This window comes from Manis pentadactyla, chromosome 3, assembly GCF_030020395.1.
Source record: "Manis pentadactyla isolate mManPen7 chromosome 3, mManPen7.hap1, whole genome shotgun sequence".
NCBI lineage: Eukaryota > Metazoa > Chordata > Mammalia > Pholidota > Manidae > Manis > Manis pentadactyla.
In genome coordinates, this window is record NC_080021.1 from 83044755 (window position 1) to 83069310 (window position 24556).

At 37.9% G+C, this 24556-nt stretch overlaps 1 protein-coding gene across 6 annotated transcripts in view; it reads left to right on the forward strand.

Annotated features, from left to right (window-relative positions):
* The window catches only part of ATP6V1H (ATPase H+ transporting V1 subunit H), a 180372-nt gene that overhangs the window by 129872 nt on the left and 25944 nt on the right, over window positions 1-24556 (forward strand). For 5 of the 6 annotated variants that reach the window (XM_036919126.2, XM_036919127.2, XM_036919130.2 and 2 more), the window contains exon 13: window positions 2540-2653. The exons of the other annotated variant lie outside the window; for it this stretch is intronic. In XM_036919126.2, the coding sequence (XP_036775021.1) occupies window positions 2540-2653 (114 nt within the window). The remainder of the gene's footprint in view (window positions 1-2539; window positions 2654-24556) is intronic. 6 annotated transcript variants of the gene reach the window in all.

Genomic DNA, 24556 nt, shown 5'->3' on the forward strand with positions numbered 1-24556 from the left:
TTCCCTGGGAGCACTTTTTTGAGTTCGTTGGAGGCACCTTTTCTGGGCCATCCACTGCAGCTCCCGTGGGGTGGGGTGACCCATTTGTTGTGTTTCATCTGGCTCATTGTGACACTCAAATTCCTTTGCTCCCAGGCTCTGGGAGTGTTGGCTGATCCTGACACAGCCTCCTCTAGATTGCTGCTGTGGGTTACTGTGACCTCTCAGGCTTGTGCCACTCTCAGGCACTCACTGCCCTCCCCACTGCAGGGAGCACACACCTGACTCTGGGTGTGGCTCCCTTGGAATGGTGTTAGAAGCCCTCACCTGCTTTTTTCTTTTCTGTAGGGCAGGGACCTACAGCATGGCCCAGTATTCTCCACACCACACTTAGAATTCACCCTCCCCTCCTTGGATCCTTTACTATTTGATACAGAGTTCCTTGAGGGGATTAGGAATTGTTAGAGTTCTCTGTGGATTCTGCATGTGCTGTTCTCTGTCACATTCATATCAGTGTCTGGTATCTGTTGATTCCATGTCTCAGTTAATACTGAGGCAAAAGGAGTTCTATATTATCCTGTTACATATATGGATATATATCAGCCTTAGCAGTCTGAAAAAATTAACATGATTACAAAGATGTTGGGTGAACTGATGTTTAGTTAAATAATTAATAAGCTTGGGCAGTTCAATATTTCCTTAGAAATCAATATTTCCAATGGATAATTCTAAGCACAAATGGGAAAAAGGCATGTTGGACCTTGTGACCTTCCTTTTCCTGAATGTTACTCCTGATCTGTGAACTCTGATATCTCTATTCCCCATCATTTATCCCAGTGGCTATCACCATCACCATCTCCCCCCACTACCACAACCATCACCACCACCACCACTACCCCATGACCACCACCACCAGCATCCCATCACCAGCACATTACCACCACCACCACCACCATCACCACCATCATCACCATCACCATCACCACCACCACCACCACCACCACCACCACCACCAGTACTAGCCATCTTCACCACCTCCACTACTCTAGAAGACTTTATCTGAACAATATCTAAATTTTGAAGGCAGAAGAGTTTAGTTGGGAAGTAGGGCAATTAGATGCATTAGCAAAAGTCATAGAGATGAAACTCAAAGTGTGGCCCCGTACTTAATCCCCTAGAATAGTAAGCTTTCATTCCAGTGCCCAGCTTTCTGTACATTGTCTGAGCCTGTGTTTTAGCCAAAGCAGATGTAAGCTAAAGGCAAGAAGAGATAACAGATGCTGCTTAGAAAGACAGTCACAGCATGATGTCTGCAGGAAAAACATGGCTCTTAAGAGTTAAGCCCATATGGGTTTGGATCTGGCTCTACTTACCAACTGATTACCTCTGGGGAAGAACCTAAACTTCTCTGACCCTCAGTTTCCTCATGTGTAATATACTGATAATGATGCCTGCCTTGCAGGTTTGTTGTGAGCATGAACTACAGTCACATGAGGACCATGGCCAATACCATTAGACTTTTAACAAATATTACATTATTAAACCTGTGATCACTTCAGAGCGTTATTCTCTAAAAAAAATAAAGTACGAAAAGGTATACAGATAAGAGCCTCTCTCTCACCCCTGACCCCACCCACCCATCTGGAAGATTGTGCTAAACCATGAAAAGAGCTACTAATAGCATTAAGGTGTCACTTGTCCCTGATTACCTAGTAGTGATGTTGCCAACCAGACAGGATGAACCAGAGAATACACACTGTTGTGCTGGAGTGAAGAGACTCCACAGCTCTAAACTACAGCCACACCTTGTAAAAGAACAGAGAACCTCTTTCCATTCATGAAGTAAATAATCATTTTCTCTTTTGTATCCATAGTAACTGGCTTTTTCAGTGTGTTAAGGGGTGCAGTGATACAAATCAAGTGTTAGTTGTCAATCATTTTGGTGCTCTTGACAATAGGAATTTCTCCTCTGTTTCACTGCCCAGGAGGTCATGTGACATATTCCATCATTATAAGAAAGGGCATCTATCTTAAAAATCAATAGTCTTTTTCAGGAAATTAATATGGCTTCTACTGAGTGCTTTATAACCCTGTGTTCCCTGCTGTCTACATCTGAGCCCATATTTGTCTGACAGCATGGCAATGGTGGGCTTAATGCTGATCTGGTATCATTACAGATATTAGATTGTATTCAACATACAGATTTCAAACAAGCCGTATATGCTGGTAATAAAGAAGTTAAGACTCAATTACCTAGGAAATTATTATTTAAGATAGTTCAAAGTCTGCGAGGTACCCAGGTAGATGATATTTACTTGAATTAGAAAGTGAAAATAACCAGTGGATTTATCATTAGGAATTCAAAAGAAAAAATATCTGAATACTCTAAATCTGTAATTTGTAGAAATAACATAAAAAAGATGTGTTAGTTTACATAACTATATTGTAACTTCTCTTTTTAAAATCCCTTGGCACTTTGATATTTGGGTTTTCTGCTGAGTAACAAGCATGAGTTTGGAAGTAATTGCAACATCTTCACGAAGTGGCTTCTGCTCCTCAGGGTTATTGAACAGCTTGGTGGGAAGCAGCTGGTGATGAACCACATGCACCACGAAGACCAGCAAGTTCGCTACAACGCTCTCCTGGCCGTGCAGAAACTCATGGTGCACAACTGGTACGTGCTGGCTCCTGCCTCCTGCTCCACACTGCTCTGCAAGGTCTCACTTGCCCATTCCAAAGTGCTTTTTCTTACATAAGTGCTCTCATGTATGATAGTATTTAAGTCAGTGATTTTGATTAAATATCTAGAATATATTGTAGTAATTCAGAGCAATGACATGATAACTTGAAGACCAGCTGCATTAAGGTTCTGTAGAAATGTATTTTCAGAGTTCTGATATCAAAAACAACTCCAGAAGTAACCAAAAGGACAGTTGTGACATAAACGAATCCGTTCTTTTGAGTTAAATGGAATACAATTGGATTACTGGTGAGAGGCTTTACAGTTTGTCATGATTTAACTGTTTATCATGTGGTTAACCTGAGTGGATTTACCAGTTCACATGAAAACACTAAAACTCTTTTGATCAATTAAGATTCAGCTCTTACACTTAATTCTTTTTTTTTGATATCGTAAATATACAATCACATGAGCAACATTGTGGTTACTAGATTCTCCCCATTATCAAGTCCCCACCACATACCCCAGTACAGTCACTGTCCATCTCTCACACTTCATTCTTATAGCCTTTGCTTTTGAAGTAATCAGCGTCATGTTTTTATCTTTGTTTTTTTATTTTTTAACTAAAAATTTTACCTACTTAAAACAAGATAAATTAAAAGTGACTGCTTAAGTATAATGGTCAGCCTTTCTTGTCCATGTAGAGCAAACACGCTGCCGTGGCTCTTTATCTGTAGGGGGGTGGCAGTGCTTCCAATGCTCTTCTGAACAGTTCAGGTGCCTCTCTGTTCTCCCACCCTCTGGAAGGATGCTCTGGCATTGGACTAGTTTGTTAAGGCACAGTGGACAAATATATATTCCCAAGAAGTGACAACATTGCTACCAGTATTCCCAGAGGAAAGACTTAATGATGCACGAAAAGGTGAACATTTGAAGGATGCAGGCAGATCGTGTAGAGGATGCAGGCAGATCATGTAGAGGAGACCTCCAGGAGTGCTGCTATGGCATCATATGTGAAATATTACGATGTTGCCACTTAAGAACTTTCCCATAAATACTGACATTTATGCATTCTTTCAACAACTACTTTTTTGAGCATTTGCTTTGTACCTTGTTATGTTAAATGCCAGGCTCTAGATATGATGGAAGTGGGTGCAGCTTTACATAGGATGAGTAGAGAAGACTGCCGAGTAAGCCATAACAGCTGAGTTGAGATAATGATAAGGAACCAGCTGTACAGGTATTGGGGGGCAGCGCACTGGTGGCTCAGGTATTGGGGGCAAGCATTTCAGTTAGAGGGAAATGAGAGGGAAAGGACCAGGAAGCTTGGCTTCTTTAAAAGCAATGTTTGGAAACATATTTGTTATGGGTGACTGGGGGTAATGGTACTGCTGGCACCTCATGGGAAGAGCACCCTCAGGGGTGCTGCTGAACATCCTGTGGACAGTTCCCACAGCAGAGGACCATCCTGCCCAATATGTCAATAGCGCCAAGGCTGAGAGACTCATTTGAGGGATGGGTTGTGGGCTAGGGTGGAAGAAGATAGGCGAGGAGAGGTTGGCAGGGATCCAGTCACATAGGGTCTCTCTCATAGGCTATCATTTGACTCTTTTATGAATTTGAAAGCCATCGAAAGGTTTTTAAATGGGGGAATGACAGGATTTGATACATTTTAAAAAGATTGCTTAGGTTACTCTTCAGAGAATGAATTATACTGAGGTAAGTGTGAAAGCAAGGAGAGCATTTTAGGAGGCTCTCATTGTGTTCTAGAGTAGAGATGGTTAGTAGAGTAGGCTTGGCCTAGAGTCTACAAGTTGAGATAAAAGTTGATGGACTTGGCATAGATTACAGAGCTGGTGCTGGCAGCACCTGATGGACTGAAAGCATTTTTATGTTTTTTTTATTTCCTTAGTGCAAGAAAAATGCGATCAAAGCAGAGGGCACTCAAAAATGGTTCTTACCTATTCAGCACAAACAAAAAAGCTTTCAAGTCTGTCAGTAAAATATAGAATACTCAACTGGATTTCTCTCCTTGTTTCACATTACCCTAAGTGACATTTTTCAAGATAAACCAACTACTTAGTGCTTTTATATCTCTTGGTTGGTTTTATGTCTCTTTCATGAAATTAGTTTAAACAATGTTGGCATCTAATAGAGTTCGAGGCTGTAGCAGTTAGCTTATATTTGCCAGCTGTTTCTGTAAAATCTCTGTGAAACTGTTTTATTTTCCCTTCTTGTTGAAATTAGGGTTCCCAAAGTATAATTCTAATTTTTTTATGTAAAAAATTTCATTTTAATAGTTCTTCCTCTTGAAGAATTTATTGTTGGATTTAGCTTTTTTTGTTTTAATGTATGTTTCTGATGTACATTATCAGAAAAGATGATATGAAAGAAAAGGTGGGTATGAAGTAAGAGGTTGACCTTTTCCCTTTGCCAGTGGAGAAAATTTTTTGGTTCAGAAGTTTTGTTGTTCAAATGATCATGTATTGAAGATGAAACTTATAAATTTGAATTTTTACCTTGAGTTTAGGAACTTGATTTCGTCTTGTAATATGTTTTTCAGTATATGGTTACAAAAGTAAAAGTAAAAGACTTTATAGCCAGAGACTGGTTTTTCACTCTTTATCATTGACTAGATGATAAGAGAATACCCTTCCCTCCTCCAATTATGTGCCAAGCTATTTTAACTTTAATGTTTTAATTATACGTTCCCTATAATGGAGAAGTGTAATGTCAGTATTTCCCTACACTTTATTTATAAAGAAATTTTCATATGAAGAAAGATTAGAATATACATGTGACCTGTATGTGTCGTTCTTACATATACATTTCCATGTGCTAGAGAATGAAAATTGCTCAAATAAAAGCAATTTATTTCAAAATCAATTAATATCTGGCCAAATAGAATACTAAAGTAAATCTGCACAGTATATACTAAAATGTAAATGAATTTTGAATCAATATGTTTATTCAGGTAATCAAGTTGTCTTTTATTAAATCATTCTGATAAAGACTGCTTTTCTATTTATCAAAAATAGAGGCTTTTTAATCTAAAATATAATATAAGTGTTCTAAAGATATGCATTGACTAAATCTTAAGAAAGTCTGTGGGAATTGTCTATTTTCACACCAGATAAAAACAGGAAAACAGTTTTTATTTTTTCCAGTTCACTTTGGTTTCTCTAGGAAACATTTTGTTTGTTTTAAGATGAGTTTTTATAAATGATGCATTTTAATTCTATATAGTGAAGTAAATTGGTTGAAAATAATTAAAATGTAACTATGGATAAAAGTAGAACAAAAGTTGGCCTGAACATTGGTGACATTTTTGCATGTTGTTTGGTCATTGTTTTGCTCCTAGGGCATACTTTCAGATTTCTAGCACATTCTGGACTTTAAAAATTTCTTCTGCCCTAAATGATTTTTAGATTTTTGGTACACATTTTTTCTAAAGTATCTATTTATTAGACTAAATCATAATTTTGGATATAGTAAAGTTAACATTTCTTTTTTGCAGGGAATTTTGTTTGGTTTTAAATATAAATTGAAAAGTATATTTTAAGTATAAATTAGATACTTAAATCATAGAACTGGGCTGTCTATGATTCTGATTTTAATTCTCTTTTAAGGCGTTAAATATTATGTTTTTTGATAATGTAGAGATGGACTTGAGTTTATATAAGATGGACTATAGAGTTATATATATCATGTGAAAATACTTTTCATGATTCTATAATTGATGTCAAAATTGCATCCATGAACTGCAAGTCTTAGAGTGGCTAGTGGTTCTTTCCTTCCAATTGTCATGAGTATTTACGTGGAATACTAGATCACCAAAGCTCCTAACTGATGTGGGCAGGAAGTGGTGGTGGGGCAGGAAGAGAGGGACTGTTGACAGATGGCTTCCTCAGTTTAGGAGGCCTTGAGCAGGTCATTCCTGCTCATAGTCCTCCTCTTAAATGACATCGAGCAGCTCTCTGATCTTCCCAGGCCCACTGTGCATTCCTGGTGCACCTTTTGTTCTTTGAGCCATGCTGGATTTTTATGTTCAGAAATTTGGCAAAATACATAAACAACAACAGTTTACTCTAGAGAGCTCTTATATATACCCTCAGCTTAGACTTTATAATTTAACATCATAAAATGTCATCATTTTCCTCCTACAGAATGATTTTAAATGTAATCAGCCTCTAATTCAGAAGCAACCATATGTTGCATATGGACAGCTCAGGACTTCAGGAAAGAAACATTGAATTTTGTAGGAAGAGATCTCATGTAGAATTTTCTATCTGTTTCTAGATTCTTTTTCAACCTTTTAGAAGCAGAATAATAAGTTATAAGAGTGTTACCCTTTCTAAGTCTTTTATGTATAGGTAAATAATGTAATGGAAGAACTCACCAAGCCAAGTATATGGGTGACACTGCTTTGTTCTCTGATGTTTATGTCTGCTTATGCTACTTTAGTTATTCTGTAAGTACACAGCCATAAATACAATGATTCAAATAGTTATCTATGAACTGAAGAAAAAAACTTCATGTGTGTTAATCTTTTAGCCTTAGTGATCATGTTACTAAAACATTCTGTATGATTTTCAAGAAACATTTTATAATTTAACACTAAACATTTAATAAACATTTCCAGAATTTAGAAAATTTTGATCTCTTTTTGTGTGCCTAGAATTTTCCACATTATTCTTATGACATTTTCAGTGGAAGAACCTTTGAAAATATCTTTAGTACCATGTTTTGTGTATGTTTCAATAAAAGATATAACTAGATTAAAAAAAAAAATCAAAACCAATTCCAAGCAAAGAGGAATTCTTAATAGCTGTGTGTCACCATCAGTTGAGTAGCCCCCAGTCTCCAGTCTAACATTGCTTCTACTCTGCTTCTTAGAGGTATTTTGAGGCTATACTAACATCTTATTTTTCTGGGCACTATGTGCCACTTAATTACAATTGATTTGGAAATATCAGCACAATATAAATCCTAGAGCATTGCCAAGTACCAGCCTAAATAAATTTGGAAGAGGTGGATAATACATATTTTGACAATAAAGAATATACAACCACTGATGGACAATGGTGGCTATGCACTATAATTAAATATGAAATCAAGTGCAGATTTCACACATAGATGCATGTTGACTGAGCTGTAAGTACCTGTGGCTGAAGGTCATGTGGTTTTGATGAGGATCAGCTCCTTAGATACCTAAATTGGATTTTGAAGAGTCAGTTAAGCACAGACTAGAGTCTTGCCTAATAAGGAGAGGCAGAGAAAAATGAACTAACTTGAATTGCTTTTAAATGTTTTTTCTCATCTTTCAGTGACTGGGGCAGTTTGTGGTCACATGAGTATTTCATTTCATGGGCTTTGTGTTTGTGTTTTAACTAGTTAAATAAACCTCAATAGAATAAAGTATGCTAAAACTTAATTAGATAAACATTAAGCAAACTTTATATTTAGAAATCTAAGAGATTTAATTTTTTGAATTATTTTCTGAGTTTTCTTTTATGTATGTCACCCAGATTTACATCTAGATGGGGGAAAAAATCTCATGGGTAAGAGAAACGAAATGACAAGTTTTTGTTACCCCTGAAAAATATGAGGAATTGACAAAAAAATAGTGATAAGCCTATAATCTTAAGAAAGGCATCTTTTGATGTAAATATTTCTTAATTGAATTTTTAATTAAATTTATATTTTAAGAAAAATTATGCAGTGATACAGTAGGTACCAACTCTACACTTCAACCCCTTTAATATGAGTGAGATGAAGTATATCACAGTCCTCACTTAATATTTTTTAAATGAATTCAATGACACAGTACCAAAGCATTAGTCTAAGGGCCAGAAGTTTTCCTAATGGATGTGATTTTTTTTTTACACACAATATATAAAATATGTATTTACCTTAGCAACATTTGTTGTGTATTAATAATGCATATACAAATAAAAGCACAAAAATATGCCATGGAAATAGAAACACCAAATTCACGGTCCTGGTTAACTCTGGAGAGGAAGGTAGAAGGGAGGAAATAGGATCATGAAGGGATAAACCCAGGACTTCTACTGTATCTGTAATGTTTCCTTTTCTAAAATTTTTGTATCATTAATCTACAATTACATGAGGAACATTATGTTTACTAGACTCCCCTCATCAACAAGTCCCCCCCACATACCCCATTACAGTCACTGTCCATCAGCATAGTAAGATGCTGTAGAATCACTACTTGTCTTCTCTGTGCTGCACAGCCCTCCCCATGCCCCACCCCGACATTATACATGCTAATCATAATGCCCCCTTTCTTTCCCCCCTCCCCTTATTCATCCCTTCCCAGCCATCTTCCCCAGTCTCTTTCCCTTTGGTAACTGTTAGTCCATTCTTGAGTTCTGTGAGTCTGCTGCTGTTTTGCTCCTTCAGTTTTGTCTTTGTTCTTATACTCCATATATGAGTGAAATCATTTGGTACTTGTCTTTCTCTGCCTGGCTTATTTCACTGAGCATAATACCCTCTAGCTCCATCCATGTTGTTGCAAATGGTAGGATTTGTTTTCTTATGGCTGAATAATATTCCATCATACATATGTACCACATCTTCTTTATCCATTCATCTACTGATGGATACTTAGGTGGCTACCATCACGTGGCTATTGTAATAGTGCTGCGATAAACATAGGGGTGCATCTGTCTTTTTCAAACTGGGCTCCTGCATTCTTAGGATAAATTCCTAGAAGTGGAATTTCTGGGTCGAATGCTATTTCTATTTTGAGCTTTTTGAGGAACCTCCAAACTGCTTTCCACAATGGTTGGACTAGTTTACATTCCCATCAGCAGTGTACGAGGGTTCATGTTTCTCCACAACCTCGCCAACATTTGTTGTTGTTTGTCTTTTGGATGGTGGCGATCCTTACTGGTGTGAGGTGATACCTCACTGTAGTTTTAATTTGCATTTCTCTGATGATTAGCAATGTGGAGCATCTTTTCATGTGTCTGTTGGCCATTTGAATTTTTTCTTTGGAAAAGTGTCCGTTCAGCTTCTCTGATGATTTTTTAATGGGATTATTTGCTTTTTGTTTGTTGAGGTGTGTGAGCTCTTTATATATTTTGGATGTCAACCCTTTATCAGATCTGTCATTTAAGAATATATTTTCCCATACTATAGGATGTCTTTTTGTTTCATTGGTGGTGTCCTTTGCTGTACAGAAGCTTTTCAGCTTGATATAGTCCCATTTGTTCATTTTTGCTTTTGTTTCCCTTGCCCAGGGAGATATGTTCATGAAGAAGTTGCTCCTGTTTATGTCCAAGTGATTTTTGTCTATGTTTTTTCTAAGAGTTTTATGGTTTCATGTCTTACATTCAGGTCTTTGATCCATTTTGAATTTACTTTTATGTATGGGATTAGACAATGATCCAGTTTCATTCTCTTACATGTAGCTGTCCAGATTTGCCAACACAGCTGTTGAAGAGGCTGTCATTTCCCTGTTGTATGTCCATGGCTCTTTTATCGTATATTAATTGACCATATATGTTTGGGTTAACATCTGGACTCTAATCTGTTCCACTGATCTGTGGGTCTTTTATTGTGCCATACCAAATTGTCTTAATTACTATGGCTTTGTAGTAGAGCTTGAAGTTGGGAAGCAAGACCCTGCTTTATTCTTCCTTCTCAGGATTGCTTTGACTATTCATGGTCTTTTGTGGTTCCAGATGAATTTTAGAACTATTCTAGCTTGCTGAAGAATGCTGTTGGTATTTTGACAGGGATTGCAAGGAATCTGTAGATTGCCTTAGGTAGGATGTCCATTTTGACAATATAATTCTTTCTAGCCAAGAGCATGGGATGAGTTTCCATTTGTTAGCATCCTCTTGAATTTCTCTTAAGAGTGTCTTGTAGTTTTCAGTGTATAGGTCTTTCACTTCCTTGGTTAGGTTTATTCCTAGGTATTTTATTCTTTTTGATGCAACTGTGAATGAAATTGTTTTCCTGATTTCTCTTTTTGCTAGTTCATTGTTAGTGTAAAGGAATGCAACAGATTTCTGTTTATTAATTTTGTATCCTACAACTTTGCTGAATTCAGATATTAGATCTAGTAGTTTTGGAGTTGAGTCTTTAGGGTTTTTTATGTACAATATCATGTCATCTGCAAATAGTGACAGATTGACTTCTTCTTTACCAGTCTGGATACCTTGTATTTCTTTGTTTTGTCTGATTGCCATGGCTAGGACCTCCAGTAAAATATTGAATAACAGTGGGGAGAGTGGGCATCCCTGTCTTGTTCCTGATCTTAGAGGAAAAGCTTTCAGCTTCTCACTGTTAAGTATGATGTTGACTGTGGGTTTGTCATATATGGCCTTTATTATGTTGAGGTACTTGCCCTGTATACCCATTTTGTTGAGAGTTTTTATCATGAATGGATGTTGAATTTTGTCGAATGCTTTTTCAGCATCTATGGAGATGATCATATGGTTTTTGTACTTCTTTTTCTTGATGTGGTGGATTATGTTGATGGATTTTCCAGTGTTGTACCATCCTTGCATCCCTGAGATGAATCCATTTGATCATGGTGTATGATCCTCTTGATGTATTTTTGAATTCAGTTTCCTAGTATTTTGTTGAGTATTTTTGCCTCTATGTTCATCACGGATATTGGTCTGTAATTTTCCTTTTTGATTGGGTCTTTGCCTGGTTTTGGTATTAGAGTGTTTCTGGCTTCATAGAATGAGTTTGGAAGTGTTCCCTCTTCTATTTTTTGAAAAACTTTAAGGAGAACGGGTATTATGTCTTCTCTTTATGTCTGATATAATTCAGTGGTGAATCCATCTGGCCCAGGGTTTTGTTCTTGGATAGTTTTTTGATTACCAGTTCAATTTCATTGCTTGTAATTGGTCTGTTTAGATTTTCTGTTTCTTCCTTGGTCAGTCTTGGAAGGTTGTATTTTTCTAGGAAGTTGTCCATTTCTTCTGGGTTTTCCAGCTTGTTTGCATTTCGATTCTCATAGTATTCTCTAATAATTCTTTGTATCTGTGGGGTCCTTTGTGATTTTTCCTTTCTCATTTCTGATTCTGTTGATGTGTGTAGATTCTCTTCTTCTCTTAATAAGTCTGGCTAGGGACTTATCTATTTTGTTTATTTTCTCAGAGAACCAGCTCTTAGTTTCATTGATTTTTTTCTGTTGTTTTATTCTTCTCAATTTTGTTTATTTCTTCTCTGATCTTTATTATGTCCCTCATTCTGCTAACTATTGGCCTCATTTGTTCTTCATTTTCCAGTTTCAATAATTGTGACTTTAGACTATTCATTTGGGATTTTTCTTCCTTCTTTAAATAGGCCTGAATTGCTATATACTTTCCTCTTAGAACTGTCTTCGCTGCTTCCCACAGAAGTTCAGGCTTTGTGCTGTTGTTGTCATTTGTTTCCATATATTGCTTGATCTCTATTTTAATTTGGTCATTGTTCCATTGATTATTTAGGAGCATGTTGTTAAGCCTCCATGTGTTTGTGAGCCTTTTTGTTTTCTTTGTAGAATTTATTTCTAGTTTTATACCTTTGTGGTCTGAGAAGTTGGTTTGTTGGTAGAATTTCAATCTTTTTGAGTTTACTGAGACTCTTTTTGTGGCCTAGTATATGTTCTATTCTGGAAAATGTTCCATGTGCACTTGAGAAGAATGTGTATCCTGCTGCTTTTAGGTGTAGAGTTCTGTAGATGTCTATTAGATCCATCTGTTCTAGGGTGTTGTTCAGTGCCTCTGTGTCATTACTTATTTTCTGTCTAGTGGATCTGTCCTTTGGAGTGAGTGGTGTGTTGAAGTCTCCTCGTACAAATGCATTGCATTCTATTTCCTCCTTTAGTTCTGTTAGTATTTGTTTCACATATGCTGATGCTCCTGTGTTGGGTGCATATATATTTATAATGGTTATATCCTCTTGTTGGACTGACCCCTTTATCATTATGTAATGTCCTTCTTTATCTCTTGTTACTTTCTTTGTTTTGAAGTCTATTTTGTCTGATACAAGTACTGCAACACCTGCTTTTTTCTCCCTGTTGTTTGCATGAAATATCTTTTTCAATCCCTAGACTTTTAGTCTTTGCATGTCTTTGGGTTTGAGTTGAGTCTCTTGTAAGCAGCATTTAGATAGGTCTTATTTTTTTATCCATTCATTGACTCTGTGTCTTTTGATTGGTGCATTCAGTCCATTTACATTTTGGGTGATTATTGAAAGATATGTACTTATTGCCATTGCAGGCTTTAGATTCGTGGTTTCCAAAGGTTCAAGGTAGCTTCTTTACTATCCAACCATCTTACTTAACTTGCTTATTACGCTATTATAAACACAGTTTGATGATTATTTGATTATTTATTTCTTTCCCTTCTTTACATGTTAGTTGTTTTATTCTGTACTCTTTTGTGTTTCCTTTGACTGCTTTTGTGAATAGACTTTATTTTTTGCCTTTAGTTAGTATTTGGTTGGTGTGCTTTCTTTAGTGTGATTTTATTTTCTCTGGTGATATATATTTAGGCTTAAGAGTACTTCCATCTAGAACAGTCCCTTTAAAATATCCTGTAGAGGTGGTTTGTGGGAGTCAAATTCCCTCAACTTTTGCTTGTCTGGGAATTGTTTAATCCCTCCTTCATGTGTAAATGATAATCGTGCTGGATACAGTATTATTGATTCAAGGCTCTTCTGTTTCATTGCATTAAATATGTCATGCCATTCTCTTCTGGCCTGTAACGTTTCTGTTGATAAGTCTGATGATAGCCTGATGGGTTTTCCTTTGTAGGTATCCTTTTTTCTCTCTCTGGATGCCTTTAATACTCTGTCCTTGTCTTTGATCTTTGCTATGTTAATTATTATATGTCTTGGTGTTGTCCTCTTTGGGTCCCTTGTGTTTGGAGATCTGTGGGCTTCCATGGTCTGAGGGACTGTTTCCTCCCCCAGTTTGGGGAAGTTTTCGGCAATTATTTCTTCAAAGACACTTTCTATCCCTTGTTCTCTCTTCTTCTTCTTCTGCTACCCCTATAATGCAAATATTGTTCCATTTGGATTGGTCACACAGTTCTCTTAATATTCTTTCATTCCTGGAGATCCTATTATCTCTCTCTGCCTCAGGTTCTCTGTATTCCTGTTCTCTGATTTCTAGTCTATTAACAGTGTCTTGCACCTCATCCAGTCTGCTCTTAAGTCCTTCCAGAGATTGTTTTATTTCTGTATTCTCCCTCCGTACTTGATCCCTTATCTCTTGCATATTTCCCTGCAGGTCCATCAGCATGGTTATGACCTTTCTTTTGAATTCTTTTTAAGAAGATTGGTCATATCTATCTCCCCATTTCCTCTCTCAGAGGTTTTCTGGGTAATTCTGGACTGGACCACATTCTTCTGCCTTTTCATGGCGATAGAGGCAGTCGCAGGCAGGTCGCACATGTATCAGCTGGGAGAACAAAGTCCCTTCCTGCTTGCTGGTCACCTTACCCTTCTTCGCTGCCTGTGTTGGTGACCTGTACACCGAGAGCAGCGTCCGGTCAATCCCCTGAGCCACCACGTGCAGGGCAGCCATCAGGGTAGCCTAGAGCCCTGTGTGGAGTGGCAGGCATGCCGGATGTCCTCTCCTGCGAGAATGGCGCCCCTTTGTGCCTTTCCCTGGCTTCCTCTGTCTGTGCTGGGCAGCTGCATGCTGGTGGCAGCCTCTGGGTCTCGCCTGGGTGACTGCATGCTTGGAGGAGACTCTGGGCAGTTGCTGTGGGCGTGGCTGCTCTCCAGCTGCTCAGCTGCTGTGTCGGGGCTGCTCTGGCCAGGGGATCGAATGGCAGGCTGCTTCTCACCCTGACAGGCTTCAGGGCTGCATTTCCACCCAGGTGGCTTGGCTGCCTGAAGTTCCTCAGTATTCCCAGCCTGGTGGGCTGAGTGGGCCCGGACGATTCCGTCCAGCTTTGAGGCCCCTGTCCCTTTAAGACTTTCAAAAAGCACTCGGGTTTTTTTTTTTTGTCCCAGGGGAGCCAGCTGCGGGGGACCCGTTTGCATATTTTTCTTTTCCATTTCCCTGATGGAAACCTTGCAATGTGTGTCTGTGCTCGTGAGGATTACTAGGGCTGGTTATTTAGCAGTCGTGTGATTCCACTCCTTCCCTGCTTCACCTCCTTTCTTCCTGCTTGGGAGCTGGCATTGGGGGAGCACTCGGGTCTCACTGGGTCGCAGCTTGTATCTTACCCCCTTCGTGAGATGCTGAGTTCTCGCAGATGTAGACGTAGCCTGGCTGTTGTACTGTATCTTCTGGTCTCCCTTTTAGGACTAGTTGTATTTGTTGTATTTTCAAAAAATATATATGGTTTTGGGAGGAGATTTTCGCAGCCCTACTCATGCCGCCATCTTGGCTCCTCCTCTGGATGAGATTTTTTACACCTGCACAGCATCATAGCTGTAGAACATTTCCTAGTGCATCTCGTACCTTTAGAAGTTTCTTGCCTTAAGGACTAGTTATTTGTAGGTGCCTGCAACAAAAGCAGTCTCATGGATGGCAGTTTGCCCTACCTTGCTAAAGAGCTCAGAAATACCAAACAAGAAACATTTTGGCATTTGGTTCAAAAGCTGTGGTGTTCCCTTTGTATTCAGTTACTTTCCCAGTTGTGGGATTGTTTACTTTTATCTCTGTAATTGGCCCTTCTGTCTCTAATTTAGGTGTAGACAGGAGTACTTATTAGATAATGCAGTATGTATATACTAAAATAGAGATGTGAAGTAGAAAGTAAAGCATAGCACAGAGATTCTGTGCAGGGTCATGAGGGTTACGACCGAAGTGTGAGAAGGTGTCATAGGAGCTTGGGCGCTGTCTCAGCCAACCTGGGCCTTTGAAAGGGAAGGTCTCCTGTGGGGTGATGCTCAGGCTAAGTGTGAAGGAGCCAGGGGTGGCTTGGTGTAGGTGAGGCTGGAGTATAGGGAGAACTGGACAGAGGCACTGTGTGAGCCTGCTGTATGTGGGGAGCCACAGCAGTATCTCTGGGAGTGTGTCAGCTAATGTTGAAAGGCCATCTTGATGTCATGTGCACTGTTTTTGTATTTCAGGAAGAATGAGCATAACCACAGTAATCCAAATACCACTTGTATTTCTTTTAGGATTTTTTAAAAATAAAATAAGGGCTTTATCTTTCTCATGTAATGTGAACTGTATGTGCTGGCAAGTCCAGCGCTGATAGAGGAGCTCAGCGAGGTGATGAAAGAGTCAGGATCCTTCAGCCTTCCTGCTCTATGTCATTAGGATCTAGTTTTCATCTTCCTGAGTGGAGTGGAAAAGGGAAGTGTGAAAAGTTTTCCTTTTTTAAAACTTTTCAACTGAAAATAATTTCAGCTACTGAGAAGTTGCAAGAAAAATACCCTGAACCTGGATTCACCAGTTGTTGACCTTTTGCCACATTTATGTTCTTTCTGTCTCTGGCTGAACTGTTTGTGACTAAGTGGCAGACGTTATGATCCTTTAACCCCAACTATTCACATATTCCTAAGAACAGGGAAGTTTTCTTATACAAATGTGGTACAATGATGCAGTACTATAGTATATAGCTCATATTCAAATTTTCTTGTCTATTGTTAATACTATCATCTGTAGCAAATATTTTTTGTTCAATGCAGTATCATATGTTGCATTTAGTTGTCATGTTTCTGGTCATTATTTTTTTTTATTAAGGTATTATTGATACATACTCTTATGAAGGTTTCCCATGAAAAAACAGTGTAGTTACTACATTCACCAATTTTATCATGTCCCCCCAATACCCCATTGCAGTCACTGCCCATCAGTGTAGTAAGATGCCACAGAGTCACTATTTGCCCTCTCTGTGCTACACTGTCTTCCCCATGATCTCCCCCACATCATGTGTGCCAATCATAAAACACCACAGTCCCCTTCGCCCTCCCTCCAAACCCTCCCTCCACCACCCCTCCCCTTTGGTAACTGCTAGTCCTTTCTTGGAGTCTATGAGGCTGTTGCTGTTTTGTTCCTTCAGTTTTGCTTCATCGTTATACTCAACAAATGAGGGAAATCATTTGGGACTTGTCTTTCTCCGCCTGGCATATTTCACTGAGCATAATATCCTCCAACTCCATCCATGTTGTTACAAATGGTAGGATTTGTTTATTTCTTATGGCTGAATAGTATTCCATTGTGTATATGTACCACATCTTCAATATCCATTCATCTACTGATGGACACTTAGGTTGCTTCCATTTCTTGGCTATTGTAAATAGTGCTGCAATAAACATAGGGATGCATATGTCTTTTTGAATCTGAGAAATTATATTCTTTGGGTAAATTCCTAGAAGTGGAATTCTCGGGTCAAATGGTATGTCTATTTTTAGTTTTTTGAGGAACTTCCATATTGCTTTCCACAATGGTTGAACTAGCATACATTTCCACCAGCAATGTAGGAGGGTTCCCCTTTCTCCACATCCTTGCCACATTTGTTGTTCTTAGTCTTTTCGATACTGGCCTTCCTAACTGGTGTTAGGTGGTATCTCATTGTGGTTTTTATTTGCATTTCCCTGATAATTAGTGATGTGGAGCATCTTTTCATGTGCCTGTTGGCCATCTGAATTTCTTCTTTGGAGAAATGTCTGTTCATATCCTCTGCCCATTTTCTACCAGGTTATTTGCTTTTTGGGTGTTGAGGTGTGTGAGTTCTTTATATATTTTGGATATATATGTCCTTGTGGATGTGACATTTACAAATAAATTCTCCCATACTGTAGGATGCCTTTTTGTTCTGTTGATAGTGTCCTTTGCTGTACAGAAGCTTTTTAGGTTGATGTAGTCCCATGTGTTCATTTTTGCTTTTCTTTCCCTTGCTCAGAGAGATTCATTCAGGAAGAAGTTGCTCATGTTTATATTCAGGAGATTTTTGCCTATGTTGTCTTCGAAGAGTTTTATGGTTTCATGACTTACATTCAGGTCTTCAGTCCATTTTGTGTTACTTTTTGGGTATGGGGTTTAACAATAATCCAGTTTCATTCTCTTGCATGTGGCTGTCCAGTTTTGCCAACCCCAGTTGTTGTAGAGGCTGTCATTTCCCCACTGTATGTCTATGGCTCCTTTATTGTATATTAATTGGCCATATATGGTTTGGTTTATATCTGGGCTCTCTAGTCTGTTCTATTGGTCTATGGGTCTGTTCTTGTGCCAGTACCAAATTGTCTTGATTACTGTGGCTTTGTAGTAGAGATTGAAGTAGGGAAGCGTAATCCCCCCAGTTTTATTCTTCCTTCTCAGGATTGCTTTGAGTATTCGGGGTCTTTTGTGGTTCCATATGAATTTTAGAACTATTTACTCTAGTTCGTTGAAGAATGATCTTGGCATTTTGATAGGGATTGCATTGAATCTGTAGATTGCTTTAGGCAGGATGGCCATATTGACAATATTAATTCATCCTATCCATTTGATGTGTTTCCATTTATTAGTATCTTCTTTAATTTCTCTCATGAGTGTTTTGTAGTTTTCAAAGTACAGGTCTTTCACTTCCCTGGTTAGGTTTATTCCTAGGTATTTTATTCTTTTGATGCAACTGTGAATGGAATTGTTTTTCTTATTTCTCCTTCTGCTAATTTATCGTTACTGTATAGGAATGCAACAGATTTCTGTGTATTAATTTTGTGTCCTGCAACTTTGCTGAATTCAGATATTACTTCTAGTAGTTTTGGAGTGGATTCTTTTGAGTTTTTTATGTACAATATCATGTCATCTGCAAACAGGTACAGTTTAACTTCTTCCTTACCAATCTGAATGTCCTTTATTTCTTTGTGTTGTCTGATTCCTGTGGCTAGGACCTTCAGAACTATGTTGAAGAAAAGTGAAGAGAGTGAGCATTCTTGTCTTGTTCCCAATCTGAAAGGAAAGGCTTTCAGCTTCTCGCTGTTTAGTATGATGTTGGCTGTGAGTTTGTCATATATGGCCTTTATTATGTTGAGGTACTTGCCCTGTATACCCATTTTGTTGACAGTTTTATCATGAATGGATGTTGAATTTTGTCAAATGCTTTTTCAGCATGTATGGAGATGATCATGTGGTTTTTGTCCTTCTTTTTGTTGATGTGGTGGATGATGTTGATGGATTTTCTAATATTATACCATCCTTAGGTCCCTGGAATAAATCCTACTTGATCATGGTGGGTGATTTTTTGAGTATATTTTTGTATTCGGTTTGCTAATATTTTGTTGAGTATTTTTGCATCTGTGTTCATTAGGGATATTGGTCTGTAATTTTATTTTTTTGTGGTATCTTTGCCTGGTTTGGTATTAGGGTGATGCTGGCCTCACAGAATGAGTTTGAAAGTATTCCCTCCTCTTCTACTTTTTGGAGAACTTTAAGGAGGATGGGTATTACGTCTTTACTAAATGTTTGATAAAATTCAGCGGTGAAGCCATCTGGTCCAGGAGTTTTGTTCTTCGGTAGTTTTTTTATTACCATTTCAATTTTGGTGCTAGTAATTGGTCTGTTCAGATTTTCTGTTTCTTCCTGGGTCAGTCTTGGAAGGTTGTATTTTTTACAAAGTTGTCCATTTCTTCTAGGTTATCTAGTTTTTTAGCATATAATTTTTCATAGTATTCTCTCATAATTCTTTGTGTTTTCTGTTGTGTCCATAGTGATTTTTCCTTTCTCATTTTTGATTCTGTTTATGTGTGTAGGCTCTTTTTTTTTCTTGACAAGTCTGGCTAGGGGTTTATCTATTTTGTTTCCTTTCTCGAAGAACCAGCTCCTGCTTTCATTGATTCTTTCTATTGTTTTATTCTTCTCAATTTTATTTATTTCTGCTCTAATTTTTATTATGTCCCTCCTTCTGCTGACTTTGGGCCTCATTTGTTCTTCTTTTTCTAGTTTCATTAATTGTGAGTTTAGACTCTTCATATGGGATTGTTCTTCTTTCGTTTCTGGTCATTCTTAACATTGATATGTTTAAAAACTACAGGCAGCTACTCTGTAGAGTGTCCTTCAGTTTTCATTCATCTGATGTTTCTTCTGATTGATTTGGGGTATGCATTTTTGGCAGGAGCATTACAGAAAAGATGTCATGTCCTCAAAATTTCTCTCAGGAAGCTCTTGAGTCTGTTTGCCCAATTGCTGGTAGTGGTAACTTTGACCATCTGCTCACAGTGGTATTAGGTCTCTCCACGTAGTGAACTATGTTCCTATTTCCTAAGGAGTAAGTAATCTGTGGAAGTACTTTGAGATTGTAGATACTTGTGTTCGCAACCAGCTTTCCCTTGTTTTTTAGCATCTGTTGGTATTCCTGCCAGAGTCAATTACTACTGCAAAGATTGCTGAATACCTTTTTGGATTTTATTTTTTCTGGGTGTTAGTGCCCTTTGAGTCAGCAGTCTGTATTCATCAGTGCATAGGAGACTGAATCTTCAGAAGAGATAATACAACTAGCAGTAAAGAATCTTGTCTGTGTTGCTTTGGGACCAGTAGAAAATGGCCAGGCACTTCACATTCCAGAGCGTAGCTCTGCTGAGCCAATAAGAATTTTACCATATTTCCATTTATTTTTCCTTCTAGTGCCTAAAGTACTGCTATTTGATGGGTTTAGGTAGTGATCTTGGGAGAAATATGATTCAGTATCAGATTCCTATCTCAGTTACAATTTCTGAAAAGGACATTATGTCTTTCATGTCCTCCAGCAAGTTCTTATGATAGAAGTTACAGAGATATTAGAAAAATTTCTCCTAACCATGCTTTCCATCAGAAGTTAGTAATGAGGTTTTATTGGGTATAGCAAGAGTAGTCTCCAACATTAATATAGTATTAAGAAAGTTGATTATACGGTATTTAGATTACTGCAGATACTGGTTTTCTTCAGTTATTAGATGTATAAATGAATAGATGTCTGATTTGGTAAGGTGATTATATGTTCATTATTAGTATGTTAGTAAAATATTTAGTATAATTTTGAGGCTACTTTTTTCATTTGCCTACTATTGTTCTGCCTACATAAGAAAATTATTTTTCTGAGTATGAGTATACATGTATATATACATATACCTACTTTCTAAGACTTTTTTGCATATCCTACTCTCTTAAAATCAAATATATCCAGTTTCTCATGTTTGGACAGAGCCTACCCACACTTGGCTATTTTTCTCTCAGGAAGTATTACATACTTTAATAAGAATATGTGTTCTGATTTATGAACTTACATTTTTGGTAACATTGAAGGGATGGTAAAGAAATTTATCCTTAAATGATAATTAATAAAAATCTTTGCAGTATTTTTACAGATTGTTAGTTGAAGCTACACCTTTAAATAAAAGCTGCACAAGAAACAATGTAAATGATAAAATTATAGAAACATATTAGCTACTAGATGTTTTTATCAGAACAAAACAGGAAGGTAATTGTTTCTACTAGTGAGAGAGCACTTTTGTAAACTAAGGCATGAAATGTTTTTCTTATTCTTTATCTTCACCAAGAATGGTTTATCTGCAGGAAACAAAACCTACTCAGGTTAGCTCAAATATGAGAAGCTCTATTATTAGGACCTTGTCACAGATTCAGTCCTAGTTCCAGGAACCCAGAAAACTGGCTGGAAGGCAAGGCAGTAACTCTTTCTATCCCCCTGTCCTTCTGGCCACATGATTTCTCAGGTCTACAGCTTGTCTTCCAAGTTCTGTACAGACTGGCTTTTATGCCCAAGACCCTGTCATGGTTGCTGCACAGCAGCAGAACAACCCTTGGCTCGGTGCCTTCCTGGTTTTCTAGTTGAGCCTCCTGTATTAGTGCAGGTATGCCCTTCCGAATGCCAGGTGTGAGAGGGTCCCTTGCTCTCTGTGGGGCCTGTTCCTTTTGGTCACTTGTCTCTCCTCTACCTGATGAAGGAGGAAGAGGATTTGAACGGCAGTGAGGAGTGGGTGTTTTGAACACTGAATTTGATGTCTCTATATTGTATCCAAGGAGAAATCCAAAAGACGGAAGTGTGTGCAGAGGACAGGGCCTCTTCAGCCAAGAGGTGTTTGGAGTAACTTCCTGAAATTGTATCCAGAAATGTGTGTATAAATATTTTCTGTGGGAGTAGTTTGTGCTTTTCATCAAATACTCAGGTAGGTCTACCTTCCAAATCAAAATAGGGCCACAGAAGAAGAGTAAATTCTACACAAGGTGGGTGGGTGGGTGTGAATGATTGACTCTAAGGAGAAATGGCTGGAAAATTAGAAGAAAACCTAGAGCACATGATGTTAGGGAAGCAAAAGGAAGAGTATATTTCAAGAAGGATTGCGTGAGTGGTGAGCAATGTAAAGTCCTGCCAAGCAGACAAGGAGAGGACTGACAGGGTACCTTGGATGTGGCACAGGAGTGCCATCGGTGGCCTGGGCAGGGCCATTGGTGGCCAGGGAGGCAGATTGCAGCAGACTGAAGATGGTGCAGAAGTAAAGAAAGTCACGTGGTCGTCTCATAGAGGCCTCATGAAGAGAGGGAAGAGCATGAACGGTGCTTAGTAGGGGGCCTAAGGTGGAGATTTATTGTCATCATTTGTTTGTTTTGAAATGGGAGATGTATAAATGCTGCTGAAGGAAGTTAGAAGGGAGAAACTGAAGATTCAAAAGCAAGGTATGTGATAGAGGGCAGGCCCTGAAGAGGCAGCATAGTATTGTTTCTTAGGGAAAGGTAATTAGGTAGGGATCGTCTGCTATTAAATGTGTACAAAGTCTCCTGCCAATACTCCTTCTGTTGATGAGATTAAAATTCTGTTGTCTGGACTGATTAAGCAAATAAACACTCTTTGTAATGAATTGGTAAATTGAGTAGGGATGTTGTCTAATGTGTCCTGAATACATAGCTACATATTTAACTTCTTATATTACAAACTTTTATTTGAGGTAGTGGTTAGGAAGCAACACCATTTAAAAAAAATGTTCAGAGTATCTCCCACATTTATCAATGATTGAATGTGCTGTAGATAACAGGTGGAGGTGGAGTGAACAGTCCTGTTCCAGACCACATATATTATCTTTTTAAGCCTTTACACATCTCTTCAAGATAGTGTTACTGTTCTCATTTTTATAAATGTGGAGCCCAGTGCAAAAGAATAGTTAAGTAATTGCCCAAGTTCTCCTATCTGTGGGACTTAGATTTGAATGTGGATTTGTGTAACCCCAGTTCCAAATTCTGTGCCATTCCATCGTGCTGTACCAGAAAGCATACTCGGGCCTAACGGGTGTAGAGTTGCCTATTACACACACACAATGAGAGTTCTTAAGATACTTGTTAGGGCCTCACTTCGGCATTCAGGTGGCATTGCTGGCCACTAGTCCATGTGCCCATTTTCATTATCAGAGTCTGTTGCTTACTGTCTCTATCATTCGTTTTCTTTTTTCCCCCAAGTCCTTGCCACATCTGCCTCAGTTGCAGCTACCATGTCTGCAGTTTGCTGAATGATTTAATTTTTTTAATCACTTCCCTCCTTGGCCCCTCCCACACCTGGCTGTTGTGCCAAAAGCTTGGCCTGTTTAGATCTAGCCCAGCAATCAGCCCCTTTTTCCTCCTCGCCGGCCCTACGGGAGCAGCCCCAGTAGGTTGATTGCCTGGCCTTCCCTTCTTTTTGGTCATTTAATCACTGCCTGCTGCTCCTGGCTCTTTGTTGATGAAAAGAGATGCCTTTCTACCCTTTCCCAACTTGAGTTTAGGTTTAGGATGATGGATGATTCTGTTGGCACCAAAAGGGAAAGTAACTTATCTCCTAGGTGTTAAGAAAATAACATAAGGAAATCTTAACTGCCTAACTCTTAAACCCTAAGTTAGGCATCTTCCCAAATCTTTTTAGGAGTGGATAGAATAGGAATTAATAATTATTTTAATAAGGTGAATACAGCTTTCATCATAGCCTTCAAATTTTACAGATTAAATACTGTCTGCTTCATTTTAGGGTATCTTAGATTTTTAAGCCATGTGGGTGATTTCTCTTTGAGTAAATCACTTTGCTTTTTATACCCATCTAATGGTGAAGTCAAGAAAATGAATTATGTAACATATTGAATATAGTAGTTTAAATATTTAAAAATCTATATTAAATATATATTAAATATTTTTACAAGTAGCAGTTTACAACCTGGCAATGTCAAAACCTATTTTCTCTTCCCCCAGGTACCTGTATATCCTATCTATGCTTTAGGATTTCAAGTTTATGGAATTTATTCATTGGCTGATAGCAGAATATGCTAGTTGTTTGGGCATCTGTTCTTTAAATAAAATTCTGCGGCTCCTCTTGGCAGCATGGTGGAAGGTATCTATTTCAGAATTTGGTAGCCATGATTTACTTTAACCTTGTTATCTCTAAACATTTGAAGTAACCTTGGATTTAAAATATTAAATGTGTGTTTTAACAAAATTGGAACTGTAAGAATAGGCTTTTTACATTGTGACAAATAGAGACCAAATAGTTTCCTGAAATAAATTTTTAAGTCAAAGAAATTTTAGAACAAAAAATAGAATTTCCAATTTGGAAAAGATTGCTAATAAAAATTATTTTGCCTTAATATCATGTTAAGTTAGAGTAAATATGAAAAATGATAGGCATATAATCATAAGGTTATAAGGTTGATTATTGTCTATAGAACAGAATAGTTTCTATTGTTGAAAGTATTCTCATTTGTGACTTAGCACATGAACAATAGGTAGCTATTAGAGTGGCTGCTATTACTTTTTTTACTTGAATGATCTTTGGCCGTCGTTTTGAGTATAAGATGTGTCTAAAATGTTTAAAACAGAGAATTTTGATTTATGCCACATTTTGCTAATTTTCACCTTGTGTTTTCTCTTATAAATGATGTCTTATTAGCGATCAGTACTCTTTAGACCAAATTGCTCATGTTTTCTATTTTTAGGAGCATCATTAACATATAATTTGAAACACAGAACTCTTT